The sequence below is a fragment of the Dryobates pubescens genome, chromosome 19, assembly GCF_014839835.1.
Source record: "Dryobates pubescens isolate bDryPub1 chromosome 19, bDryPub1.pri, whole genome shotgun sequence".
NCBI lineage: Eukaryota > Metazoa > Chordata > Aves > Piciformes > Picidae > Dryobates > Dryobates pubescens.
Window position 1 is genome coordinate 5,166,709 of NC_071630.1, and position 18,345 is coordinate 5,185,053.

Here is an 18,345-nt window from a genome sequence, read left to right on the forward strand (position 1 = left end):
TCAAAGCCTATTTTAAAATCTCATACAAATGTACTGTGTCTCTTTCTTCTTTGTATTGATCTTGAAGGCTTCCCTCTAATGTGATGGTTGTAATAAATGAGAGTGTGCAAAGGCTGGGTAGAGTCTGATGAGCAAAACTGGCGTATCTCCCATCGCTGGGCTTGATCCTATTTCTATTCAAGTTGGTAAAATTCTCTCATTGATTTTAGTACAGCAAAGTCAATGTTAAATTTCCATGCATCTATATTTATAGCTCTGCATTTCTGATGGTGAATTTGACTCCTTCTGGGTCAGGAGCTATGTCTTTATGTTCCCACAGCACCTTGGCAATTCAGCCAAATCAGGGTTTGAAATCTTACTTGGGAAAGAAAAAGAGAAGGGAAAAGAATTTGGGAGTTACTGATCACCTTGCTGCCACACTGCAACCAGTGAATTCACTCTGTGTTCAGTTTTACAAATTCTTCCTTGAGAGTTTTACTTTTTGCTTGGGTATGTTACATACACCGTGTCTGATCTCTGCCTGTGCGTATACATACAATACATGTAATCACGATCCTTCTGTCGGGCTGTAGTGACAATGCACTATCAGAATGTTCCTACTGTTTTGGTTTGGAGTTTATTACATGGTATTATTTACTGGTCATTCTGGGAAGGTTCTTTGAATTTAACTCAGACTGCAGTGGTGTGTAGCATCTTGCTTTGTAGCTAAGCAGATGCAATAAAGGAAGACATAATTCTCCTAAAAATATAGCACAGGATTCTGCAGAAAATGAACTCATGGATTCTAGGGGCATATCTTGCAACAGCCTCTCAAATGAGAGCTTCCTTCTGTAAAAGTTGAAGAACTGGGTCTGTAGATTAAATGCACATGCAGTTAATTGACATCTTCTATTGGCCAGTGTTATAGTGCCTCAATCTTAAGGTTTACATCATCCACATCAAGTTAGGTGCTGAGATATCTAAACAAGTTAGAATGGAGGATCCATAACCAAGCTGGAAAACTCAAGAAAAATGACAGAAGACCAATGAAGAGATACTTTCTACTTCTACCAAGTATCAGCTTTTTTCCAAAATGTGGAGTTGTAGCTGTAATGCTCTCATCTACTTCATGGATTTGAATCTGCCTCCTGCAATGTCCAAAAGTATATTCTAAATGATGAACAGAATGCTTGGAAGTGAAGGAAGGTTTTCTCAGTGCCTACCATTGAAACTGTTCTACTTTGCAAAGACCAATTAAATGTTCAGGAGGCCAGCAAGAGAGTGCCAGCCTATTATTGGGACTTACTGGTCAGGTCACTTGTCTAGGAGGGTGGAAATGAGGTTCCTGTTCTGCTTCAGCAGTGTCACTTTGTGGATTGGCACATCTGGAAAACAAACTGCTGTGCATATTGTATGAGGGAGTCCTGGATGGAGTCTGTGACAAAGTACAAATGGGTTTGAGCAAAAGCAAGGTGCAGAACTCAGCAGCAGCAGCTGCCATCTAATCTTTTTTTCTTGGCTGGTGCTGCTGTTGCTCCGTAGTGTCCTTGATGACTCAGTTACATGGTGAAATCAGCTTTCTGAATTCAAAGGAAAAAAGTGGCTTTTATGACAAGAGAGAAGGTTCTTTCTGGGTAATCTGTTCACAAAGTAGAACATTAACCCACTGCAAATCGTACTCCCATAATATAAATGTCATCTTCCTTAAGGTTCAAAGCACAGGTTTTACAGAGTGAAAATTGGGAGGTCTTGCAGAATAGAAATAAGAACATTTTAGAACATTAATTGACTTACAGGGCGAGAACCTCACCCCAAGCATGTAGGTTTGGGTTTTTGTTCTTGAATGGTTATAATTCTTTTTATATCAGCTGAAGATGACCTATTTTTTTCTAGTGGTAAGATTTGAATCTCTAAAAAATGCACTGATCTTGTCAAAGGAACAAGACCTTCCTCCTGTTCTACAAAGATTTTCTTTTTTTTCAATGTGTCACCTGCGTCCAGCTGCTTTAATTCAAGACCCAAACCTGTGATTTAGTGTTTTTGTAGATCATGTGCAAGAAATACAAGGACAAAAATCATCCAAGCCTCCACAAATCCAGTTGCTCTGTTTATAAGGTGATAGGAAGACTTATTTTCAAGAATGAATGCTCAGTTTTGGGTTGAACGCCTCTTACACTTTGCTGTCTACTGCTGGGGACAGCTTTCTGCAGTGTCACCCATGGTGTGTTCAGTGTTCATTGTGCACTTCCTGACAGGCTCTTCATTGTTCTTGTGGGGTTTTTTCATTATGACTGTGCAGAAGAGCTGCTGGCCTCACTGCTGCTGTGTGTCTATTTGTTCCTGTATGTGCTAAAAATATGAATGTCTTATTTTCCATTTATGGTGTGATTGCAGTCCATTTATGATGGTATGGCTGTGCTTTTGGTGGGCTTTTTCAGTGCTTTGGATAGTCCAATATTTAAAAAATTTATTTTATTTTTTTCCTTTTAACTTCTGTTAGAGAACCTAAAATATACTTTTTTTAAAAATAAAAACCTTTCCTCTGTGACTTAGGGCATAAATTTTATAGCTTGCCAGTATACTGGCCAGTCTACAGTGGACATTGGACTCCTTTCTGTTTTTAAATGGATTTGCACAGTGCATGAAAACTGAATGCAGTCTGTTGCAGAATGGGGTTTGCACTCCTTTTTAGTAATTACCTATAATTATGGTGCTATTTAAATGCAACCTGACTAAACATTTTATTAGTACTTTACTACTTAATTAACAGCTATTGCTGAAAACAGTCCCCATACTGAGACTTACTCCACTTAAACACCCATCCTGATGAAGTGTAACTCCCCATTTGAAGGAATATATGACATTCTGTGGAATGTTTTTTCTTGGTTGGTTCTTGAAAGTGAGCCACTTATTTAGTGCTGAGTATCTGAAATTATTTTAAACAGTCTCTGCTTATGCTTTCTGCATAAAAATTGCAGAGACTATATAAATAAATTTCTCAACAATAATTCACATGCTTATCTGGGTGAAGAGCTTTCATACAACAAGCCACCAAGCTGTAAAGTGTTCAGATTTTTCTGCTGCTTAATCAGCTATTGTGTTAGTCTCGTGATGCTGCTGCTTGTGCCATTTAATTTGATCTCTTCTGATTTGTTCAATGTGATGCAAGCAGTGTGAACTGGTCTAACCTGTAGATGTTAGCATTTCCTGGGGATGTGCACACACAAGACTTTGGGAGTGCAAGAATGGGCAAATAATTTTCTCTTTGTAACTCCAGTTTTCTTTTAGACAATTTGTGATGGAGGAGTGCTGGGTATATGAAACACTGCTTAGAGAGTTCTGGAGCTCTGCAGGATTTCTGGGAATTAGTGCTGGGTTAACGACAGAAGATTACTTAGAGCTTTCTGCATACAGGAAAGATGTGCCATGATTTCCTTCCATAAACTGCAAGCTGACAATCTTTTGCATTCTTTATGAATTTCAGACAGAGAAATTTAGTGGCATACATAGGGAATTTTCTTTCAGAACTGAAGTTCTGCAGGACTTGACTTTCTTCTCACATTTGTGTAAGCCGAGTGAGAGCCATGACAGAATCATTCACAGTGAGTGAATTGATTGATTTCTCATCTGATTATCCTTTAGTCATACTTCGGTATTTCTAGTCCATAAGACCATGGTGGAGAGGAATGTAGTGTTTGAAGAGATAAACTCCTTGCTCCTGTGTTCCTCTGTGAGAGACTGCCATCTTTCAAGTGTCTTGTCAGCCATCTGAGCTCACAGGCAGCTCAAAGTTACCTTCTTTGGTGAAGATGTGGCTGTCTAATCTGCAGCCCCTGCTACAGTTGCTAACATCTGGCAGATGGTGAGGGCTGAAGTTTGGGGAAAAAGTATTCTCAACCATTTCCATCAAGGTTTGGCAGGACTTGTCTTACTGCTGTAGCTGATAGCTGTGTCTAAACTTTGGGCTTTACTTTATGAAGGCTGTTCAATGGGAGAAAACTTCTTGCATAGATATGTGCAGGACAGCTAACTGTGAGTATTTTCACCCTGGTCACACGTTAGATGTCTCTACAAATGAATTCTTATCTCCATGGTTTCACAGCCCAGGCTTATCCCAGGGCAGGACATTAAATGGACATTACTGTTTGTGAGTTGAGTTCCTATAGAAGGTGGCTCAGGCTGTGCAGTTCAGTGTGGCAAAAAGTGTAAAAGACCCCTCATTTCTGTAGGTGTTTGTAGGATTGAACAGCACCAGGTATGCCAGAGCTAGCTGTTCTCACCCCTTACCTAGAAGCCCTCTGTGTACCTTAATGAGGGTAAGCTTTGAAATCACAGATGGTCTATAATTACACTTCCCTAACACCATACAGGTAATAAATGGATTCTCCTTTTCTTCTCTTGCCCCTCCTCCACAGGTGTCCAATGTGGTTATTTACACCTGTGAAGAGTGAGTAAGAAAGTAGGTATACAATGCTGCTGTTCTGGTTTGGCAGTGCTTAAAAACTTAGTTCAAATTTTCAGGTGGAAGACTAGGTCCTCTTTCAAATATTTTAACTTTTTTAAAATTTGTTTTATTTTTAATCCTCTATCTTTGTATCATTTTCTGCCATCCTGAAGAGAATAGCTAGGGTGATCACATAAAGTGATGCTTCAGTGGGGAATCTAAGAGGGATTAATTTAAAAATGATTTAGGAAGTCTCATGATTTCATCAAACACTCCACAAGAACACTGTGAAGTAGTGTGCACAGATACTCCTTTGGGAATATGACAGATCATTTGAACTGTATTTTCATCAGGAAAATGTACTCCTTTATTCTAATGCTCTCATGAAACCCTTCTGCACTCAGCCCTGCCAGGATTATCAGTAGGATTTTTGTCCAAGTAAGGATCATAGGACCTGACTGGTACGTGCTCATGAACCTCTCTCTCACTGGTTTCCTGGTTGTTATTTTTTAAAGCATTTGTACCAATTTAAAATTTAAGAGCCTCTGTAAATTGAAGGAAGATTGGAGTGGCTGCCTGTACTAATGGAGAACAAAAACGTAGTTTTCTTTTTCTGGAGAACTTTCATTCTGCTCATACGAAAAGTGTTCTCTGGAGTGAGGGTTAAATGCATTCTTGACACTTGATTCCCTACCCTGCCTGCTGACTCACCATTTTGTTGGCACACAGCCATGGTACAGTTGTGGAGCGTGTTTACCAAGTGCTTGAAGCACAAATGGAGTGCTGTTGGGTTTTCTCATACTTGAAACGGTTGGGAAAGGTTTTAGCCTTTCAAAACAGCCATATGCAGCCTGATTCTTTAAAGCTCAGTTTAATCTTTCAATAGATTTTTAGAGAAAGTGGTTTTATTTAAGCAGCCTCGTTTAGAGAGGGACAATGGCTTTGTGTTTCAACATGTTACAACCATGTATGGAAGATGAATCCTAGCAGGTCTAGTACATTTTTGGAATACTTCTTTTCAACTGGCATCACATTAACATCCAGGAAAATAAGTCAGTTTTATCCTGTTACATGTACATACATGAAAAACATGTCTTGTTTTTCTGGTCTGATTAACCTAGGCACAGCGTGGTGCTGGGGATGATGTAGGTATTACGATCACTATGTCCACTCTTTTTTTTCAGATGGACTCGGTCACTGGCATAAGAAACTTGCAGGTTGCTTTAGTTAGTAACTCCCATTGCTTCAGATGTCATTCCAGGGAGCAGCCCTGTGCAAAGGAGGGATGAAAGGTCATTATGGCAGGAAAATCCAGAGAGGGCTGGACCACTGATATTATTAAGGCTTGCTTTTAGAAATAAAGGAAGGATCAGGGTTGAGCAGTTGTCAACTCCAAACCCCACACTCCAACCCGTGGGCATGCTACTGCTGATCAGCAAAGCCATGCTCATCTGACCTTCACCCTTGAAACAGCAGGGAATCTCTTGGCAGCTCAGCTGGCAGGAGTTTGGAGTTGTTGCTCATTATGAGGCTAATGGGCAAAAAGTGGACTTGAAGGGAATTGTTTGCTGGAGTCTGAGTCCCTAACAAACAACTTGCTGCAGCTGCATACAAAATAAACAAGTGAGAGGCTAAGAAAATGCAGATCTTGAATAATTAGGCATGGGAAGAGTTTTCTGTGAATGTTTTTATCCATTTAATGAACCTCTTGTATAAAGCGAATACCTTGGAGCCTGGTAGGCTGCATATGTAATCACTAACCAGAGCTGGAAGGACAGCAGTATGAAATTGCTGATCTTTTTGGAGTAATAGGAGTTGTAGCACTTATTTACAGACACATCAGAAACACATTTCTGGATGGCTGTGAATAATTTACTTCTAGATGATAGTAATTAACTTAATCCTAACAACTCTAGATTGCTGCTTAGTGTTTAAATAATTTTTCGTTGCAGAAACTCTGATGTTAGATGCAGCTTTTTATCCAACATCTTAGGAGGCAGTGGTGCTTCAACAGCCCCAGTTTCAAACATGACTAAACTGTGAAGAGCATTTTCACTTTTCTCTCTGTTGTTGTTCACCAACATATTTCTATGACCAATGTATAAAATAAGTTTCACTGATGTTACTAGTCATCCAAAGCCCAAGTTGATAAATGTGATAGAAGAGTTGGTTAAACCCCAGACGTGTCTTTCTAGTAACAAGTCAGTGATAATACTGAAAATGTTAAATCTAATTAAAAAAACTCTCAATGATGTTAAATTTTGAACTAAGGATATGGAAACCTGCTTCCTGTGCTAGTTATGTCTCTTGTCACTGACAGATTATTTTTTGAAGATGGCTGCAAGATATTCTCTATATTTTTATGGTGAGGGATGTTGAAACTCTCTCCATCCTGTGAGTGTAGATTAGTTTTGAGGATAAGTGAGACATCAGAGGCATGAACAGATGCACTATGTTTCATTAAATTTTATAATCTTCTGATGGGTTTTCATGAAAATTAAGGCACTATGAAGAGATGAATTCCTTAAGTCAACAGGCCCAGAATTTCACCCTCTGACTTTTTTCTTCTCCGCCAAACTGGTCCCTAGTTTAACTCTTGAAACTTGATTTGAACTCCCAGTCTTTAAAATGGTGTCCTGGTTTTTTCATGTGCTCTCAACTGCTGTTCATTTTTTTCAGAACCTCTCCTTGTTCTTTCCCATATGCAATATTGTTTCTTTTATTCAAAACTCAGAATGAGAAATGCTGTGTTTTTATTTATAGCTTTGACCTGGTGGAGTACTTTTTGTCTCTCAGACGGGATCTTCTTCTATATAGTTTGTTCATATATTAATTTATACCAAAAAGGACTAACATTTATCTTGTTTAAACAACTTTGGCTTGACAAAATATTTGCAATTTTGGGGGAAATTGTAAAGAATTTTTGCCTTCTTTTAAAAATGAGATATTTAAAATACAATTCACATGTTGGCAGCCTACATTAAGACAGAAGCTTAGCAATGAAACTGACAAGAAAGGTGTCATACTCTGTTCATCACATGCACACTGCTGACAGTCCAGTGCAAGCTATGATAAGAGTCAACTGTAATAAATAATGGTATTTGTTAATGGTGAAGCAAGACTAAATTGCTCAATCCTCTTCTCGAAATAGCTGGCCACAGTTTTTACTAACAGCATCTATCAGTTTAAAGCTAACCAATAGAATTGCTAGATCATTGTTCTCTTAATCAAGCATAGGTCATTTTTTTCAGACCTTGTTGTGTAGGTAGTTTGGGTAACACCGGCTTCCTGTAAAATATATATACTTCCTTTTCTGCAATAGGCAGAGGAAACTTACAATTATTCTACTAATCGTGGGAGATATTTGACTGGAAACAGCATTTGGGGGTGGTACAGCCAATCACCTTGTATAGAAGAGAGTCCATGGAAGGAATCCTGCCTGTAACCATGAAGGAGGACCACAGGGTGATCCAGTGTCACACTGCACCAAGGGCATTCTGGGCTGAATCTTGGCCTCCCTGGCAAATCCCACTTCAAAATCAAATTCCCTCATGTGGAGCTAAAACACTGTATATGCAGTAGTTGGTTCTGGGCAGATATGCTTTAGGTGATGTGCACATATCAAGCAGTGGAAGTGATTGAGAAGGTGTCCTATCTATAAGCATATTTATAACACAGTTCTCAGTGGTTTTCTTAGATTTGACCATGAAATTTTAAATGAGATGGATCATGATGAGTGATTTCTTATTGCAGTGTCTTTTAGTGCCCTGGCTTTTACCACTGAAAAAAAAAAGAAGGGGGACAAAAACCAGACAAACAAAAAAATAGCTCTAAGTCTAATTCTCTTTTAAAGAGCCTGCTGGCCTGCTTTCTTTTAGGAGGCAGGAGTCCACAAAGAGCTTTATCATATAGAATAGAAGGGTCTGTAGCTACTACTTATCACATCAGTTCTGATTATGTAAAACTGAAACTCACTGCCTTGAAATGAAGTTTCAATGTTTTTATTCAAAGCAGCTTCTCACAATGTATAAATACTGCATATTAACACACATGAAAAATACAACTTCTAAGGCACCCAGAAATGTGTCCATACACTAGTTACAGGACCATCAACAAATAAATTGTGTACAATTTGATCTAGACAGTCAATATTTGATATATCAGAAGATACAAGTCCCTCAGTACTGTACCAGTTTCAGAAAATATTTACAACACTGTGATATAGGAGTGCCTGTACCCTTATAATATTATAATATGTACTCATCATTACAAATATTAGAAACTGTTTTCGTCTGTTCCATGGCGTTCTGACAAAATAACTTAAGGGCCTAATTTGCAAAGTTCTACAATTAATTATTTGTGCAAGTTCTGAAAATAAATTTACATTGAGATAATTTGTGAATTTTTGGTTCTTTGCTTCATCTCAGAGGTTTGGTAATAAGCCTTACCAATAGACATGCCATCCTAGCTGAACATCACTCCTTTCCCAATAGGTTCACGGATACATCTTTTCCCCTTACACTTGACATGATGAGAATGCAGTGTTTGTAGCAGAAAGAGACTATTTGATTTTCAGTACAAATGTCAAACTAGTTCACTGGCAAAGGAACTAATGCTTTGTTAGAACAATGCATTTCTTTGGTCCTTGGTTTTTATGGAAGGCATTATCTTTTTATTCACTAAAAATTGAAATCCTGTCCGTGAGTAAGCAAGCTAGTGAATGACTTTCAGTGTAGTATTTAAAGTAGCAGTAAAGAGATTTAATATGGCTTAAAACATACGGTTAATTGGGCAGACACAGATAACACATCTAGGATACCGAGTACCCAAATGTACTATGATTAAGATTGTCTATAAGTCTCTTATGTAAACTTCTTTAGCGTCTCCTAAAGAGTGCTGGCTTTAGCCAGATTTGACTTTTATAGACCCAGCCACACAAAGCCTGAGATTAAACTACTGTGGTTGGGAGCACAAATGCACAGTTTATATATATAACAAAGCCCATGCTGACGAGTCTACCTATGTTGTTCAAAAGAAACAACCCGTATTATCCTTTTCACAAGAAAAACTTAAGGCCCTGTACTCTGATTTGCTAACTTTCTTACAGCAATTATTTGGGGAAGTCCTTAGTGCTACATAAGCAATTATGTAGCTTTAAAGATTTCTTGTACCTAATGGTAAGGCTTATTCACAAATGCAACACATTTATAAATTACATTTAAAACTGTAAAGGCTGGCAAAATAATAAAAAACAAAAAGAAACTCAAAATCAAACAAACCCCAAACAAAATTGTCTGTTTATCCCTAACATTAAAAGAGCATTTGATTCTAATGAAAAACTATTGGCACAAAACCATTATATTATAGATTAAAAGAACAGTTAATAGTAGTGAAAAAGATTGCCTAAAACGCATACCCTAACCTACCACAGAAATATAAAAGTTCATATTCTGAAAATATATACTGTATTAAAGTTTGTAAGCTTATTCATTTAAACAGAAATGTACTGAAATAGTAAACTAAGCAACACTTATCTACAGCAAAAAATATACATGCAGGACAACACAAAATAAATTGCTTACCTTTAATATCTACAAATGCAAAACTGTAGATTTTTAAAGATTGTACAAAACAATTTACACAAGAATAAAATAACATACTTAACAACAAATTGCATTTATAATCTTAAATACTGTGAATATTAGTAAAGGTACCCAGACTAATATGTACAGTACATCTAGATATCTGAATACCTAGTAAGGACAGAAACACAAGAGAAAAATCGATTCGGATCTTTAAATACTGGAAAAAGAAGCTTTTGACATTGTTATTACTCTTTTCTGAAGGGAAAATAGATTCCATGAAAACTAGATTGTAACTGTATAGATATGAATAATTAAAAATGTTAACTATGGTTAGCACTTGCTTTAATGGAAAAATAATTATAGAAAATGTATTTCAACCATTCCTTTGTCATAAAAAATGCTAAGATACAGATATCTGAAAATTCAGATGAAACGATGCAGGTTGAAGGTCTAACAACTTACGATTCTTCTCTGTTTGAAAATCTCATATGGAAAGCATACCTTCACATTGCTGAGCAATTTCTCTATATTTATCTACAAAACCGAGCATAGTATTGAAATAAACTTCCTAATATCTTATTAACACATGACTAGGGGTTATGGCTCTCTGGACGGGAATAAAGGAACTCAAGGAAACGGAGGAATCATGGGACTTTCCATTGCTTTTTTTTCCTTCCTTTTTTCTTTCTCCTTCCTTTTTTTCTTTTTTTTTTCCTTTCTTTTTTTTCTGAAGTCATATGCTGGAGGCCTGGTTGTGCAAACACATACACACGTGAGTGGTTTTCACTTGAGGAGTCCCTCTCCTTTCAAAGGGACTGCCACAGAGGTGACTGGTGTGCATGCACTGGGACAGGAGAGGGTCTGGTGGCCTTGATCCAACTGAGTGTTGGCACACACGCTTTGTGGTGTTGCTGGCAGGTTGTGGAAACGAGCAAGTGTTAGTACAAAACAAGTGGTGCATCTATCACTTCAAGTACTTATTGAAAGAGTTCTGCTTCAGACATTTTGAACTGTTACTTGTTAAGGGTTTTTTTGCAAACCTTTAAAACAGGCAACTGGAAGCTGGATTTTGCCTTTTTAATGAAGAATTTCCATGAGAACCTCTGCCCTTAGGGTTATGTTTTCCTTAAAATTCAGTGGTACAATTGGGCCATAGACACAGCACTTTAACTGTTTGTGGAAAATGTAATGACGGATTAATATGTTGAAGGCTACTGTTTGCTATAGTCACCTTTTGTTAACTTCATAAAGGCTTTGTGGAAACTCTTCATGGAAATCCTGGGAGGGAGAATACCTAGCAGCCTCATTTGTAGAGGCTTAAGCTGTAAGCAAGTTACCGAGCTCAAGGATGGAGAGCAAGTGCACCGATTACAAAGCAAACAAATGTGCAAAGCTTCTGCTTCAAGAGGTTTTAATTTGGGCGTACTAAAATGGCAGGGGAAGCCACAGAGCATGCTTGTGTTATTTCCATATTAAGTGCCTTACTAACACAAAAGAATTGAGGGAGATCCAGTGTTCAGAAGTCAGTCAGTGTCACTGAAAAGTACTAGGATCACATTCTAAAATAGCAGATTGGGTTTTGGTCATTTATTGTGGACTGCTTTTATGGATAGCCTTAAGTTCTTGTAACAGATGGTGGGGTGGCCAGATGTGGAGAGCTGGGAAAAGCAAAACAAAACTTCTCCCTCCACTTAGTTCTATACCTAGCACCTTGTATAAACTCTTGGCCCACACCCAAAGGCCTCCAGAGCAGAAATTATCTCACACCTGAGGAATCAGGCAACTAGACTAAGGCTCATAAGGAGTTGCTTTTAGACTTCAGACCAAAAGGGGATGTTTAAACCTGAAAAACAGTACGATGCCACATAACGGCACCACTCACCCTGTTATTGATATCCGGCTAACAGGAATACAGTAAACTTAAATAAAGCATCTTGTTGGCAAGCCCTTCAATGCTCCTCAAGAAGGCAGAAAGTGAAGAGAGACTTAAGGGGGACTCACTGTTTCAGAATCCACTTTTCCCCCTTAACCCTGGCAAACGAATCTATTTCACATATTTTTTGTACATTTTTACACATAGAGGAGCTGTTTCTTTTACTGCCCACAGCACTCTATGTGTTTTCTATATATCCTTTATTCTCCTACACAATTTGCTGCTAAAAATGTGTTTGCATTCTCATGTGATGGCATTAATTCAATCAAGGGAAGTATGAAAATAAGATCTGTGATCAATAAACAGCTGAATATGAAGACAAAATAAATAAGTTAAATAAATTCATCAAAGAAAAAAAAATCCTAGTAGTTTTGGTAAAACTAACTTTACATATTATACATATAAATTATCAGATTTTTCCACTAAACTGTTAGAAATTAGAAAAAAAAAATTAAAATATTTCTAAAGTATGGTGTTTGGGTCTACAAAATATTGTGCTGACCCAGTTTTTAGATCGAGTCCTCTGTGTCAGCCCAGATGTGTTGCAACAGCAAGAATAAGTTAAGAAGGACAGACAAAACAAATCATTGCAGATGGTGTGCCTTACTGGGCCTCAGTGGTGCTCCTCAGCACATGGAATGTACACTTTTATCTGGATGAGCAATGTGAAAGATGCAGCCCTCTGCAGAGATTATGTGCACTGAACAAGCCTGCCTACGTCTGGGTTACACAAAATCAAACCAGCTACAAGCAGCTCTGTAGCTCACAAGGAAATCGACACAACCATATGTATTAGGATACACTGTCACAAGTTCCTCACTGATGCATTGCCTCTGCTTTTCAAACACAGGTAATGTTTGACTCTGGTCACCAGTACAGCATTTTCTCTTTAAGTTAGGCCAAGACATCAGACTTCATAAATTTTGTCTTGCAAGTAGCTGAATAATGAATCCAGTCCTTTGGAAGAACTCCACAGCTGTTTTAACATCTGACACTCTTTCTCATTCACATCTTCAAGTCCAGACTTCAGGAAGCTGCGCACAAGACATTTGGACTCTTCCAATACCTAAAGCCAAAACATCACTCAGTATTTTACTCTGAATCTGAAAAAATTATTATGGATAACAGCATGAACAGGATTTTCACACTACTGACTGTTTTACAATCTAAATAACTCCTTTGGGCACAGAAATTAGATTTGATTTACAGCCACAACTCCAGTTGCTGATAGTCAGCATCTTTAAGAATTCTGAGGCTTATGTGTTAGTGCCAACATTTTAAAAAGGAAAGTACCTTAGTTTATTGAAGGTCTGCCATGAAGCACTAGAAGGAGCTGAACTCCTTCCTGTTGAAAATGTGATCCCTTGAAATGAAAATGTATGAGGCATGATATATTGGCTGCCTGTTTTCTGGAAGGCAGTATTTAAGGTTCCAGAGATTGGAAACCCAAATGTGGATGTTCATCATCTTTAACAATTTCCCCTCATGCATCATTTCCTTATCAAAACAGAAGTTAATAGGAAAGGACCTTTACTGTAAAGCCCTGTTTAAGTTTCGTTACATAAATTTTTATGAAAGTGAAATATTTTCTAAAAGAAAGATGTTAAGGAAAACAATCACTCTCTGACTGTTCTAAAATTACATTTGCTTAGCATGTACAAGTAGTCTTAACAAATCCTCTAAGGCTTTTGCAATGGAAGGCCCAATCCCAAGCCCTTAGTGATTGCTGCAAGTTCTTAAAGGCATGACCAACAGGCCCATGGTCACTCCCATAGTTCAAATCCTTTTGCCTAGAGCCTTTAAAAACGTATTGAAATTGCATCCTTTAAATTTTTTTGGGAAAAATATTCCACCAGTATGTATCTCACAAGGAACCCAACTAGTCAAACAAAACCATTAGAATTCATACGAGGCCAGAAGATTTAATGTAAACTAATATGGTGTTTATGCTCTCCGTTTAACTTTGTCAACATCAACATGTTAAGCTCAGTTCCTATCTGGTTTAGGTTACAACACCACTATTCCACACCAGCATTTCTCTGTAACTCAAGTAAAGGGTGTTAACTGCAAATCGTGGAGCCTGCTCTGTTTGGGAACAATCTCCACAGTCAACTTGGATGAGCTCATCATATTCATTGGAGTCATGACTTCATCATGATTTGCATTTAGGAGCTCAGAGAGTAAATCCAGTCTTTGACAGTTTTAACTCTCATCTTTGTCCACAAGTTAGCATCAGTCATTCTAACAGGTCTTAGGAGAAAATTTCATTGACAACCAATAACAGTGAAGGAAGGAAGAATCCACAACAAGGCCCAGAAATTTCCCCAACTCATATAACACATGTTGTATCAGCATGATCAAATAAGCTTATGCTGCATTTCCAGAGAGTTTCATTCTGAATGTCTTTTGTGAGATCTAATCTACAGTTCACTTAATTAAAAATCTCCCATGTCTCTAACTTCTATTTACAATGGATCTTTTAAATGAAACTGTGGGATGCTAAGACAGTTCCAGGCACAGGAAGCATAGCAAGAAACTGCAACAATTTACACTTTAGTTAGTGCAGTTTTACTGCAGTCAGTATCACTTTTTTCACTGCATTTTTTTCAACAAGGATGTGCCCAGAATAGGAGGATATCTGCCTGAAGGGGAAAAACCCTTAGGAAGTAAAAATAGGAAAGGATTTTTTTTTTCAACTTTTATGCACACACAAGTAAAGTTATAATACACTGTGACCAGACTGTGTTCAAATCCCTGTGTGCCTGGATCTCACTTCTCCTTTACAGCAGAGGTTAGCTGGCACTATCCTACCCTTCTGGTGCACTGTGCAGAACATTTTGCAGAATCAGGAGCTATGCAGGTGCAGCGATGAAGGCAAATTCAGCTGAAATTGCATAGGCCAGGACACCTTGCAAGGCAAATATATTTTCTTACTGGCCCTACATAAATTTCCCAGTACAGCTGTATGGTTTCAGAATCTTCCACCTCCATGAAGGGAACCTATGCTAAAATCCCTTCAAAATCTAGGGCAAGGATGTTCCACTCATACTGACTAAATGTAGAGATGGAGAAAGGAAGTAACCCCACCCTGAAAAACAAGAAACTCCCCCCAAGCTCACTGATACCTATCCAGATTTTTTTATTATTAGCCTTCTTCCACATGTGGGAAGTGAGAACCCACCATGTGATGAGCCTCGGGCGCACACCTCCTTACCTCTGAGAAATGTAATTTAATCACAAATAGTTTTATTTCTTACCACTGCACTGCAGGATGCCATTTCTTTCACTCGCAGCATCACTTCTTGGCTAAATGTTGTTGGCCAGAATACTTGTGACACTAGTCCTCTGCTGCAGGCTTCCTGTGCTGTCAGCTTTCTCCCACAGAACAACATTTCGTTTGCCTGTGAAACCAAAAGATTGCTTGTGATCTTGGGTTATAATACCCTTAAAAAAAAAATCCATACTTGCCTGTTATTTTCAAGATTAAATTTACAAACGATCTCCTCTATCTTCCCATATTGCAAAATACTTGAAAAAGAGTTTCGGTAGCTATTTAAGGACTGTGCAGGTGGCCAGAGCAAGCATGGGTTTCATTTAAGAGAAATGTGCTGGCATGCATGATGAATCTCTATTGCTGATTTTACAAGAGTAACTGTCAGTGATACTGTGCCAAGAGTCATGGAACTAGCATGAAATACTTTGTGGGGCAAATTCTGCTTTGTTTTACTGGTTAAAAACTAAGCAACCTTTCTGGAGTTAATATGGATTTAGGGAGCAGGGAGCCGAGAGCAGCGTTTTGCTCTGTTACTGCACAACCCTTACACAATATAGACAAGTACTCTGCAAATTATTCTGCTAATATTTTTTCCTTTTCTACCATAGTATTGACCATCTTTGCTTGTTCAACCTGTCTTTGATCTTGTGTACATCATGGGTATTATACTGAATTCGGAGGTCACTTTGTGATAGCAAATCAGCAGGGATTTGATCAACTTTCCACAGATTGCACTTCCATTCATGACAGTTAAGAGAAACAGTTGTTTTCTGGTTTACTTTTCAAGAGAAAAAAAGAGTATGAATTGAAGAAAGGGTTTTAAACAATTTGAGGTGGAAAACCTTACCAGTGCAACACCCAGAATTTGTGGGAATGTGTATGATGAGCAGCCAGCTGGAGTGAGTCGGATTGTTGCATATGGTGTCTGAAACCAAGCCTTTTCACTTGCCCAAACGATATCACATAGTGGTAAAATAGAGGCTCCTAACCCAAGAGCAGGGCCGTTGATAGCAACCACAATTGGCTTCTTAAATTGAATAAAAGCTTTTACAAAATCCCTAAAATAAAAAATAAAAGAAAGACCTTGAATACAGAAGGAACATTTTGAGAAATACCCAAACTTAAAGTACTTAATCTGAAAACAAATTAAACCCACAGTTGAACACAATAAATACCATGGCCCAGTTTTATGAGGTCACAATTGCAAGGTACTTTCTAGTTTGCACGTGGAAGATTTTGCTCATATGTAGTGATTTAATCTTTTTGAGTAGCTGGCCTGTTCAATAGCTTTGTGTATGTTGGGTATGAAATGACTAATTGGGATGCATTGCCTGCTGTACTTTTTGCAGAATGACTTGGTTAGGTTTAATTTTACTTCTGGACCAGTAACTCCTGAGTTTGTAGATAAGAGTGCTTCTGGGTTTTCTCCACAGGGCTAGTATGGTGTCTGAGGATCTGGTTTGGCCAACTGGCTGAACACATTATTGTGTGAAAGACAGGAAATTTGTTGTGGCATATTCTTCAGTCCCCCCAGTTTGTAGGTGGATGGCTGAATGTATATTTTTTTCCAGAATTCCTCTTCTGATCAAAAATTTCTGAGAGGCTGCTGCAAGTCCTATCAATGGACTGGGAGATAGCAGTATTTGTGACACACCAGCAGAAAGAACAAGACCCACAAAGGGGAGCCGAAGAGAAAGAAATGTTTCAACAGGACAAGAATTAGGCAAGAGATCTGTTGGGTCTCCATTGTAAATGTCTTTGGCAAAGGCATAACAAATCAATACCCTTGCCTGCCTTCCTCAGTAAATGTGAAGCGATAGGAAATAACGGGTAAATGAATGTGATTGGATTCATCTGGGTGAAGGAGCTAGAACATGTTAAATTCTGGGCAATGAGGAGATAGTTTAAATAAGTTATCTACCAGCAAGTGTGGAAAGACATCTGTGGAATGGAACAGCCCATACACCTATTAGGGAAAAGCATGAGTATAACTGTGGGCGAATTACAGGCTCTGGCAGCTCAGTGCACAGCAGGTGTATGGAGGCAAAAGAGATGCTCAACTACTTTAGGAAAGAGAAATGTATAAATCAAATTCAAAATAAAAGAGGAGATTCTGTTCCTACCCTGGGTATTTATTAGCTCCAGAGTCCAACTTTGCTGACAGATTTTAGGAAAGAACATTTTGTCAAATGTGTCCTTTGATGAGTTTCAGTTCTCCCACTGAGGTCAGAAAAGAACTTAGACTTTTGTACCTGAGGCCAGGAGGTGTGCCTTGCAGATCAGAGTGCCAATTTGGCAAAAAATGGAAAACACACCGAAGGGAAGTATTTTATTGGACTGAAGTGCAAGGGCACTGGCTATATTTCAAAAGAAAACAAAGAATCTGAGGTGACCCAACATTAAACATTCAATGAATGAGTTCTGCTTTTCAGGCTGTCTAGTAAGGAGTTGATTTTTGGCCATGGAAAAAACAGAGACTTGTGGGAATTGATGCAGCTCTGTTCACACCAGAAGATCCGTGACAAGACCAAGAGAGTGAAATGAGGAACATTGTATTTGTCTGTTCAAGATGATTTCTTTCTAGAGGAGAGCAGGGTTAAGGAGAGTTAAGGCTCATTTTTGTTTGTTATTTCTTCCATTGTGTATGGCTGAGTAACAGCTGTGGGTCACTGCACCTGATTAATTCCAGAATTTTGAGAACCTTAGTAGTTAAGCAAGGAAGCCTTCCAAGTAGGACTACTGATAGGAACAGGGATGTAACACGTGACAGATAGTGGATAAATGGTGGCAGCAGATCTGAGGACCATGTGGAGGCAGAAGAAAACAGTGCTGTGTAGAAAAGCAGGAAGCATGTGGTGATAAATGGGACTGGATGTGAATATGGAAAAGTAATTAGGGTTGTGCAGGGGAAATGGTTAGATCATGAGGAGGAAGAAAAAAGCAGAACACATTAATGGAGGAGAATGGTTGAAGAAAATGTGAAATCTTCATGAGTGAGTAAGGGAGGATCCGGAGACAGGAAGAGAATGGAAAAGAACTTTGAAGAAGCACAATGAGCCTCTGTCATGAGAGAAGGATAGAGGATGGTACAATGGATGGGTATGTAGGAGGGAGTTGAAGGCTGAAATAC

The 18,345-nt window shown here is 38.4% G+C and overlaps 1 protein-coding gene across 1 annotated transcript in view; it reads right to left on the minus strand.

Moving 5' to 3' along the window:
• Positions 1-8,432: 8,432 nt before the first annotated feature.
• The window catches only part of CDYL2 (chromodomain Y like 2), a 60,776-nt gene continuing 50,863 nt past the window's right edge, over positions 8,433-18,345 (minus strand). The window contains exons 5-7 of the mRNA XM_054170052.1: positions 16,063-16,273; positions 15,199-15,342; positions 8,433-13,007 (exon numbers count right to left, since the gene is read on the minus strand). Coding sequence (XP_054026027.1) covers positions 12,849-13,007; positions 15,199-15,342; positions 16,063-16,273 — 514 coding nt within the window. The 3' untranslated portion in view covers positions 8,433-12,848. The remainder of the gene's footprint in view (positions 13,008-15,198; positions 15,343-16,062; positions 16,274-18,345) is intronic.